We start from the raw sequence: 11,210 nt of genomic DNA on the forward strand, positions 1-11,210 counted from the left end.
TAGTTAAATAACCGCCGGATAACTCATTCTGTCTTGGCAATGAGAGCACAGAAGCAGCCAATGGCGTCGTAGGCACACTCGAAGTGAATCTACGCGAAATCAGCGTTCAGGAGATTCCACGCAAAACGATATCAGCGTTAAGGACCTTCCGCACCATCAAGCCTGCCCACTTTCAGGAGAGGATAGAAGAATGGAGAAGAGCGAAGAAAGTGTGCGATAACCAGATTTTCCGCAGGTAAAAATTGATATTCCATCTACGCAGTGCTTTTTTATGTGGCCTACACCACCATTCAGGAGTGGAAGCAGTTCAAGACTAGTTTACGGCCTTGTGCGGGGGCCATTGGGTGTGACATGAATGACTCTCCTTCACTTCCTAATAGAGTTCATGGAATCGAAGTTATGCTCCTGAACGAGGTTTTCATTTGGAGGCATTCGTGCTTAGACCAAGACATCTTCGTCTAAAACACTGAAAATGAAACAATTGTCTTAGTATCTGGATACATTTTGTTGCTGACCTTGCTATGTAGGATGATCTTAACGCTAATGCATTATGCCGCCGCGGTGGCTCAGTGGCTATGGTGCTCGGCTGCTGGCCCGAAAGACGCGGGTTCGATCCCGGTCGCGGCGGCTGAATTTCTTTGGAGGAGAAATTCGAGGCCCGTGTACTGTGCGATGTCAGTGCACGTTAAAGAACCCCAGGTGGTCGAAATTTCGGGAGCCCTCCACTACGGCGTCTCTCATAGCCTTAGTCGCTTTGGGACGTTAAACCCCATAAACCAACCAACCTAATGCATTATATACATAATGGAAGAGAGCGTCAGTGGGCTAACGTGCGCTTCCAAAATGAATGTCCTCTATAAAAAATTAAAAAAAAAATGGCTCAGCAGTTAAAAGCGGCTTTCGAGGTGTCGAGATTCAGATTCGAAAAAGTCGGCGCCCTAAAATGCGAGAAGAATGATTTCTGTTGGAGGACAGCGGTGATTTAATATAAGCTAAAAAATAATAAGCACAAACGTATATTAAACAATGCGAACATTAAATAAACATTGAAACATTCATCTAAAGAATTAGGGACAGAATATTGTTTCTTTTGCCGATATTAGGCATACTTGGAGAAAGTACGAACCTATTACCGTTTGAACGTCATAAAAATGGAGCTAATAAGCTAAAGAAAGCTTCTAAATTATTTTGTGAAATTGTGCCGTTGTGCTAAGTAAACGGAGCCACATGCTGTCAGTGGGAAGTAGAAATAGGGGAAGCTAGTCAGTTAAACAGACAATATCCAGTAGTGGTAACCGAACGAGATATAGTCTTCATTGTACGTTTTTTATATTTTCAAACGAATAATGCGACACATAATTGTTCCTCTAAAACTGTCAGGTCCTACATGTCTTTCAGGGAAATTGTGAAGAAAATCGCTAACGATAAGTTTTTTTAATGCGAATCAAAGTTGGCCAGGCCACTTTTGCAATTTTTGAACTCCAGAAGATTTCAACGCGTAACATTTTGAGTTCGTAACACACGAATTGGTGCATACGAAATTCGAGTTTTCACTGACGGTAGTAAGAAATACTGGTAAATAGTAAGGAAAACTTTCAGCGCCCAGTTCTTACTCCTGAAAAGGGACCTGCTTGGAATATATAACTTTCTGAATAATGTTCCCTATCTTTTTTGCTGTAAAATTGTAAAAGCTAAAAAGATATAATGTGCGGTTTCTAACAGCAAATATTGCATATTATTACTGAAGAAAGATTCAGGTTTGACCAGATTCTGTCTTTCATTCCGCACGGATCCAAACTTGCAATATTGAAAATCGCCAAAGTTATGTTTTCCATCTCTTGTGATATACGATTTCTTTTTCAAGAGAACTACAGAATTTTTTTTTTTTTTTGCAGAAATAAGGTCTATTCTTTCGTGTCGACACATTTTTCCATCACATATAAAAATATGATTGAAACCAAAAAATGCTCTTCGGACCTCGATTACCGTCCTTATCTGAACACAATCACTTTAACCACTGACAACCACGAACAGTTCACACTCGGTGGCGACTTAGTCATAATTTCAAGCTGATCTCGGTGCACATTTTGCAGTACGCTTGTCCAAGCTTGCTGGCTCTTTTCTGCGCACTAATTAACCTCCTGGCTGTGGGTACAATTGCTGGGGCCAATTTCCCTGCCCTCTCTTGATTGTTCGGCTCGTTCCGAGTGTCAGCCATGCCTGATTTGTGTTGCAGTTATCTCTTTCCTTTCTCACTTTCTTTTCATGCGAAGGTACGAGAGGAACGAATGACCCGAGAAGGCGCCGCCAGCGGCCACCGAAGTCGTTAACCTGCGTCCCGAGCGCACGGAAGGCGAGCGGCGGGGGTGGAGGAGGCCCACTCACCGTCGTCTCCGGTCATCTCCTGCAGCATCTTGAAGGAGCGCGAGGGGATGTTGCCTCCGCGGTAGCGCGGGTTGATGGTCGTGTCGTCCAACTCCTCCGGGTGGTTGCAGTACTCGCGGATGTCTGCGCACGCCGTAAAGCGCCACTTAAGGTCAGGGCACAGGAAGACGCGCGAGGCAAAGTCCAAAATGAAGCGCCGGCGCAGCGCGTTATGGCGCAAACAGTGCCGCCGCCGAGAGGGAGAGAGATAGAGCAAGCGAAACGGAGGAAATTTAAATGACTCCGTTATTTTTTTCCAGCATGCACTGTTTCTGTAGAAATGTTCCCGCTGGTCTACAGCTTTCTAACTCGCAGGGCACGTAAACAATTTTGGGGAGGAAACAGCCATTTTGAGCTCAGCGCCTGCGGTGATATTTACCGGCGGTCGCAAGAAGCTTCCAGGCCTCCACACCCGCGACCCGAGGGGGCGCAGCGTTCTCTGCCAGTCGTTGCTTTTGAGATTGAAGCTGGCAATGAGGATTCCCGTTATCGCTGGTGAGCTGGCTCGAAGAAATTAACGGGACCGTTTTAACAAGAGAAGGATGCCTGGTTATCAATGAGCACGTTGGCCTGGAAACGTTTTCGACATATTGGGACGTTCATCGTACAGACAAATGCGCGGTGTTTAAACGCAACGTACGAGAAGAAAAAGAGCAACGCAGGCTTCCTCGGCGTTGTTAAATTTTTAAAACCCAAAGCAGCAGCGATAAGCGCAACTTGTTGCTGAATCTGTCTCGCTCATTTGAACTGTGCGCACGGAAGGCGCCCAAAATTTTAGGACCATGCGATAGTTTAGGGTACGAACTTTCATGGCTATCTGTGCAGCTCGTTAACTGTTTGTGACAGTTAATAAGCTGCTGTTTGGTCTCATACAAGAGGAGCAGCAACTGCCCTGTATTCATTCGCATCCAGAGAAGCCACGCGCATTGACGAAGCATGACTGCCCCCCTCTCTTTCAAGTAGACGGGAGTTGAGACGAAAGATTCGAGGCTACTTTATAGGCCACAGCTTTCTGCGCCCTTCGCAAAGTGTAGATAGTATGCATCCTTACTACTGAACGAGCACTGGTTTCTGAACTTTTGTCCATGTACTTTCGATGTCACGTCGCCTCCGAAAGGTGACGCGGGTGAAGGACACTGCTCATGAATTCATGCACGGATGCGCAGAAGATGCAGACCTGGGGGTGGCTCCTGCTGTTGCGGCGGGTAGTAGTACTGCTGCTGCTGCTGTGGCTGCTGGTAAGGCTGATCGTCGGCCCCGGTCATCTTCTGGAGCACCTGGAAGGAGCGCGACGGGATCTGGTCCCTCCGCAGGCCGCTGAACCGCATCTCATCCTCCTCCCGTGGCTTGGGTGGCGCTGCTGCGAGAACGGCAGAGAAGCGAGGCTTAGAGCGCCAGGTGTGTGAACGAGCGAGTGAATTAAGGAGAGCCGGTGTACGAATGGTCTCAGTGTTTGAATGCATGAGTGACTGAGTAAGGGAGGGACTGATTGATCACGCGGTTTGGTAGGCGCATGAAAGCGCGAAGATGAAATGAGTAAGTAGAGGGCGCGGGGCCATTTTCAAGACTGACGGTCGGGGTGTTTATGTTGGACAAAAGCCAATAGCTAACGGGGCAGATTGACTGAAGGGTCAAGGGCTGAACGTGCATATAATGGAGAATGGTAAGACGACAGTGAGGGAGTGACTAAAGGGCGACTGGAGTGACAATGAGAAAAGAGTTTGTGAGGGAATCAGCGGTTGAATGCCCAGTCATGCTAGTCGGAGATAAGCGGAGATTCACCATCAAAAGATTAGGTCTTGACGCAGATCTTTACTGCGTGACGAATAAAAAATGTATGACCAAACTTTTAGCGCTTGCAAACGAGAACGAACACGAAGGAGACAACACTTGTGCCACACGTGTTCGTCCTCGTTCGCAAGCGCTAAAAGTTTGAAGTTTTCTCATGACATAGCAACTCGCCCGAACAGCCACTCTGTAAAAAAATATAGCTTTCCTCATCCCTGAAAAAGTAAAAACGGAATGTGCGCCTCGGAGAGTATTTTCTTTTTCGAAATATAGGTATGCCTTGAAGGAAAAAATCAAGATCACTTCAACCAAATCTCTGAACCCCATCGCCTTTCTATTTATAGTTCAAATGGTAGTAAAGCGAGCGTCCACACCTACTTTGTTTTCAAGAGCAGTCATACGAATAGCGCCTACGAATTAACAGCAGCACGTGGGAGAAGGTGGAAAAGGTTGAAGCGTCAGCATACTCGTATATTCGGGTTCATGGTGAAAGTAGCGCTAAAGACGGGGACAAAAGGAATAAGCAAGACACGACACGATCGCTCGTGTCGTGTCTTGCTTCTTCCTTTCGTACTCGTCTTTCTCGCCCAACTTTCCACCTTACTACATTCGGGTTCTGCGTGAGCATATTTTAGTACATAGAGTGTGGGCTTGTGGGCCTGGCAATGAAGACAGAATGAAAACTTGGAAATGCATCACGCGCTGATAAGTTTGCTATCGTTGTGCTTTGTTCTTCATGTGTTTTTGTGTCTACTGCCGGGCTGATGCCGCTCAAGCTATGTTCCAACCAGCTCAGATACAACCAGTTTTGTCGCTATCGATGCTGTAGTACATCATCATTGAAACTTTGGTTTGGTTTGGTTTATGGGGTTTAACGTCCCAAAGCGACTAAGGCTATGAGAGACGCCGTAGTGAAGGGCTCCGGAAATTTCGACCACCTGGGGTTCTTTAACGTGCACTGACATCGCACAGTACACGGGCCTCGAATTTCTCCTCCAAAGAAATTCAACCGCCGCGGCCGGGATCGAACCCGCGTCTTTCGGGACAGCAGCCGAGCACCATAGCCACTGAGCCACCGCGGCGGCTTTGAAACTTTCAACCGTTGTCTTTCCGTGTACAGCAAGATACAGGTACTTTTGAATAGTGAGAGAAATTCAGTCACTAAAACAAAGAGCTCTCTTCCGTGTTACCGGATTCTAACGCGACTATTTAGGTACGGAACAGCACTGCCGAAAGGAAGGCAAGCGCTTTACACGTACGTTGAGAAAGAACGCGAGAGCCTAACAAAAAGAAAAAGAAAACGGAGAAAAGCGCTATTCGACACGATGAATGGAGTCCAACCATCAGTACAGGTCATGAATGAACGAATGTGCTCAGAAGAGAGTTGCACAATAGCGGGGGTGCACCTTAGCCTTTCTTTCGAAGTACGGTCAGCACAATAGCACCAGCTAAGCAGGGCCTCCAAGAGAGGAAAATGCTTCCATAAGCCAGTAACTTCAGCATCGTAACCAGTGTTCGCGAAAAGTATTCCTTATTGGAGGCGCCCTCGTGAAGCAGTCACCTCCTTTCCTAGGAGCCACTGCATAAACAGTCCTCCGCAAGAGAGAGCTATCGTGACTCGGTTCCTAGGCGGCCCTTAGAAGTGTTTGCGCACGTCGATCGATGCGTCTCCCTTCAACACGCAGCTCTGCATCACTGCACCGCACCACAAAGGTGTATTGTTTTCATCGCATGACGTGCGTTCAGGAAGCCGAAAGGAAGCACTGATCTTCCATATGACTGTCTCTGTGAGAACTGCCGGAACGAAAAGATATGATTTTGTTTTTCCATCGTACTCTCAGGCTGACAAAGACAGGAAATGTAGGATATATGAAGACTCGCAAAAGAGCCAAAATGACAAAACCAAGAGGGTTGTGGCTTGCTTTTGTGGAAGCTAATTTAAGCACATAATTTCCCCAGTTGCGGCCTGCTGGTAGAATGCTTTTATAATTAATCCAGTTCAAGTTTGCCAAGCAAGCAGTGTCCCTAACACAAACATGCACTATCGGGCTAGAATCAAATGCGAACATCTGCCACGCAGAGGACGCAATCAGTACGTTTATTTTTTTTTTTAAGTTATGCTATAGTAAGGAATAAGAGCAGTGCATGTTTTCAAGCAAAAGGTCCTACGGGCTGTATACGTTCATCAACCGGCTGGACACGTTGTCATGCTGCACATGCATAATACGCACTAAGGCGTTCGCGTTCAAATCTGGCCTGGTAGTGCATATCGTGCTCGCGGTTACTTTCCCGTGAAGTACAGGTTGTTCATGTCTCAGAACGTGCTTTTACAGCAAGCGTGGTGTTTGTTCCAAAAAGCGCTTCCGCAGTCGTGGAAGCACCAATTTCTCAGAAGGTCATAATTTTTTTGTGACGCTCTGGTAATGCTTCGTGGAGCGCAATGATTTCGAAACGACACCCGCATTGCCTCTTTTCCTGTACAGTGTGCGCGGATGTGCAGTGTTAGAATTATAAGACATCTTAAAGGTGAGCAATTATGAAATATACAGGTGCTCAAATTTTGCAATAAACATAAACGCATACTAAAACGACGGCACTGGAGAATAAGAGTGCCTAAGTGTCTTATTATTCTTCCTACTTTTTCATCTAAACTAACATAAACTTCGTGACAAGTCATGAAATTTGTATGCGTAAAACGTGCGCTTCCCACATTTGGACCTTGCCTGATCATCCATGGCCATGGGCCTAGGCTCCCAGCCATACAAACATTGCGTTTTGTCACTTCTATAGCCAAGGTCGACAATCTATATATATATACCCCTATATATGCCCTCGATATATTTGATCAAGCCACAATGCGTTACGAAAAGAAATAATGGGTATTGCTTTGTCCTTCGCCGTGCGAGTTGGCCTTTTAAAGACGCCAGCCCTATCGCCCATCATGCGGCTGAACGCAACGCGAACGCTTGGCCGAGCACGCGCATGCAGGTATAACCACCCGTGCGTGATCCGGCGCGTGTGAAGCAGTGCCGTACGCCGCGTGCGGGACCTTTCCTCCGGCTCTCACGTGCACGCACACGGATGCAAGCACCGAGAGGTTCTGCAGGCGTATCTGCTCTCACATCTACGGTGGAGGGGCGAGAGATAAGTAAGGTATACGTGCTTCCACAGTCGCCAAAGGAAAGGGTCCTGGATTAAATTAGATCCCCTGAGGTGTTCCTTGCTTTTCGTCTTAAGAATTCAACCCGAGATATCAGTTTATCTATTTAAACACGCAACGTTTCGCTTCCACGCAGGCTCATGCAGGTCCTCTTCAAGAGGAGGCAGTCCAAGGCACCTAGTCCAACTGAGCAGCGGAGCGCCATAGGCGACGCGTCGCTACGCGACACAGCAGCGGAAGAAACAGAAAGATGGAAGCTGTACTTCCTCGCGGAACACAGAACCTTTATCGTTACATAGAAATAAAAGATAAAAAAGCGAAGGGAAAAAATGGGCTCCCACTGAATTGCAGTCATCTCTCGGGGGATGAACATGAATTTAACAGCGCCGCACGCAGCATTAATCAAAAGATGCGCTCGGATGTGTGCGAAGCCGCCGCTACAAAGAAAAAAAAAAAAAGGTCGAGGGAAAGAGGCTTGCGTCAAAAACGAGCTAAGCCTTTGATCGCATGCATTCATTTCCAGCTTTTCACTATCCCCGCTGCCGGGTGTTTAAATATTTCAGAGCGTATATCTTCTCTTGGAACACATTCATATGTGATGAGCATCAGAGAAAGTTTTCATTTAGTTATGGTGCAGTTTCGTAAACACACCGACAACAGAAGCAATCACTCACCAACAATGCTGTTAAGAGGAAACGAATTTATCGGTACTCGTAGATTTTTTTTTTTACACTGTTCTCCGCCACTGTCTGTTGATGCGTAGGGGGATATTATTGCTCATCCACCATCGCATCCCATTCAGCTGCGCGGCTCAAAGCGAACCTCTCGCAGCACGTGCGATACCTAAAACGAGCGCATCGCTGGCATTTCGCTGCGCGAAATGCCAGCGCTGCTTTCGCGCGAGTCCATCCCCTCCACAAAAAGAAGACTCAGCCGCGCGCCGCGCGCTGTCGGAGGCGAAAGGGCGTACTCACTCCTCGTGTACGGCTCGTACGGGACCACGCGGACAAGCACTTTCTCCATACCGGCGGCTCGGCTGCTACTTCGCGCGGCCAACTGCGTCGTCGCCCGCACCGGCTCCGAGGCGGCCGGCAGCAAGAGAGTAACTTTCGCCCGCGCACCACACAGTGTCCCCGCTTCCCTTCCTCGGCTGCTTTGCGGACCGGCGCGAGGAGAAAAAGCGAAAGCGGCGCGCGCGGCACTTGGCTCGAAGCGTTGTTGCCTGCCATCCCCCGCGGGCGCCGCTCTCCTTCCCCGCTTTCCCGCCGGGCGCGTTCCACATAACGGCGGAGCGGAATGATCGGCTCCATCGGCTCGACGACGCAACGCCGCGGGCGCGACGGCTGCGCTACGGCATGCGCCCATATGCACCATTGCGGGCTTCGATCATCCTGCGGCGCGCCATCGCTTACGGCTTCGCCCGCGATCAGGTGGGGGAAGGAAAACTGTGCTAAGCCTCGAACAGCGGGCAAGAAGCTGGCAGCTCGACACCGAATGAAACGGCCACCCGTGATTGGTTAAACTTACTCCGAGTAAGCTCGCTATGAAGAAGGTGCTTCTCGCGAAGGAAAATGCTCAGTAATGTTGAGATAAGTTCTTCGGTGCAACTTCTTGATGAATGTTGGGACGGCTTCTCTTGCCTTTTGAATAAATGTGGCAATTTCGGTAACGGTAACTTCGCGGTTGCATTCCCAACAGAGGGCGGAAGGGAGACTTCTGCGTTGCTTAGTGCGACATGCACCTTCTTTAGTTTGGAAAGCGCGAGTCTGGAAATATTAATAACAAGCACAAAATACCACAAACAAAGGGAAAGAACCAGTTGTAGTGTCACTGGGAGGGAACTAGTGATATAATCCGTTTCGAATTCCTTTCTGGAAGCGCAATTCCAGTAGCGAAGTTCTGACATACCTTGAGTTGCAATGCTCTGTTTGATTCACAAAACTGCAGTAAGAAGTTTACAATTTCCATTTTAAATTGAATCGTGCACTACTGCCTTTCTTATTCAGCTTTCCATCTGGCTCTATCGCTCTCCGGACTTCTGTTAGGAGACTCGGCCAGCTACGAATTCACCAAGCCGTAATCTCCTCGGCACCCTTTAAAGCGCACTATTTCAATCTAGCTTTGTTGTTGTAGAAGTTTCTTTATTTTACCCCAGCTCGAAGTCACGCGCCGTTGGCTGCGCATAGTTGGTCTTTTCGGGCCAAACACGCGCGCGAGAAAGCGTGTTTGTACGTGAGGAGCCTGGGTATACTCCCGGACGCGACCCAAGTCGAGCAAGCGCCAACTCTCCAAGATGGACGCGCATCCGTTCTCGAAATGCAGCCCTCTGGTTTTCTATCCGTTTCAGCTGTTTCGCGTAAAGCTTTCTTTCCTGTTTTTTGCCTTTTTCTTTCCTTGAACAGTTTTTTAAAGATAGTTTCACTTTACTCTTCGCATTTGCGCTGTTGGCAAAAATCCGAAATCTCTTTGGCGACGTGCTCTACATTATGCGCGGCTGGAGCGATGACGCGTTATCGCTCGTTCTTGGTCAGCCTGCGCCAGATTATGAGCCGCTGCAGTCGCTTCAGTGCCAGCCAGGTAAGCACATACTCGCTGGTAGAAAATGAAAGTATTCGTGTGCGCTGGCACGTGGGCTGCAACGTAATGGACACATTTATTCGCTGCAAAGTCGCGGCCGGAAGTTCTTTGGCGCTGGCAGAGCTAAGGTGGCACGGCGGCGGATCGGGGATTTCTAGGAATGGAAAACGGGAGCACTGGAGGATGTTCAAGGCCTATGTCGATTGTGGCTCTGGAGAGATGCGTACGCCTTGGCAGTGGCATTAATGCAGGACGACGCAAAAAAAAAAGGAAAAGAAGAACTTCAGAAGGGGTATAGTGTGCCCGTGTACACGATACCTGCACGTAATGCCCAAACGCAGGTGCTAACGATTCGCTATTTTGGCCTTATTAAGAAAAAAATACAACTGGGAAGTTTTCTAACCTTCTTCTTCACCTGTAGCGGTGCCTCAACATCTCTGTGCTGCAGAAGATAACTGATACAGGACCTTGAAACCATGCAGTACAATTATAACTCAGGGAAACTACTAATCGACTTGCTCGAAATATAAATGTTTCCGGCAATTTCTGCAGAGAATCGCATTGCCGGTGACAAAAGTTTATAGGCGAACAAGACATTCTTATTGATGTCGTGAATCTTTTTCCTGCCATCAGTTATAAAGTCAAGCATATCAGATTTGGTTGCCTGTTGTGTTAAACCTCGCCTGAAATGGTGGTGAGCAGACAAAAGCCAGAAGAAAAGAATCAAGAACTTAATGAAAACAAGGCGTTATAATTATAATTATTGCTTAATTCTCTCTGCACAGGTACGGTAATTATCTTGGTAATCAAAACTGAATCGCAACAGGAGTGAAGTTGGATTACAACGGATAATTTATTACGTTTACTTAATGCTGCCAATCAAAGTAGATTGTATAGATATTTATAATCGCTATGCACTGCACAGTCGCGCGGGCTCAGATTTAGATTGTTACAGAGATGATCTTAGGGCGCGGAATAAACGGCGATCAGTGGGGACGTTCTACGGTGTGCAACGCCCGGTTGGGCCGTTCGGAATACGTGCTTCGTGGCATTTGCGCTGAATCGCGACGTCCTTGCTCGAAGATTATCATCGCGCTGCCGTTAGAGTTACCACTGGCCTTACTGAAGTCCGCGTCGATAAAACGGCTAATCCCACTCATGATAATTCCTTCTCCCTCGCAGCGCTCCGGCAGGCATACAAGGGGCACGTCGGAAGACGGGACAAAGCGAGCGTTGCTAAGAAGGAATCTTATCCGGAAAC

General features: G+C 47.9%; 1 protein-coding gene across 2 annotated transcripts in view; it reads right to left on the bottom strand.

Annotated features, from left to right (window-relative positions):
• The window catches only part of LOC149353436 (uncharacterized), a 74,683-nt gene that overhangs the window by 8,500 nt on the left and 54,973 nt on the right, over positions 1-11,210 (bottom strand). The window contains exons 6-7 of one of the 2 annotated variants that reach the window (XM_089582555.1): positions 3,602-3,784; positions 2,386-2,508 (exon numbers count right to left, since the gene is read on the bottom strand). In XM_089582555.1, the coding sequence (XP_089438681.1) occupies positions 2,386-2,508; positions 3,602-3,784 (306 nt within the window). The remainder of the gene's footprint in view (positions 1-2,385; positions 2,509-3,601; positions 3,785-11,210) is intronic. The other variant, XM_089582556.1, reaches the window with a different exon arrangement.

This window comes from Amblyomma mixtum, chromosome 3 (genome assembly GCF_055824585.1).
Source record: "Amblyomma mixtum isolate Tamu chromosome 3, ASM5582458v1, whole genome shotgun sequence".
Taxonomy (NCBI): domain Eukaryota; kingdom Metazoa; phylum Arthropoda; class Arachnida; order Ixodida; family Ixodidae; genus Amblyomma; species Amblyomma mixtum.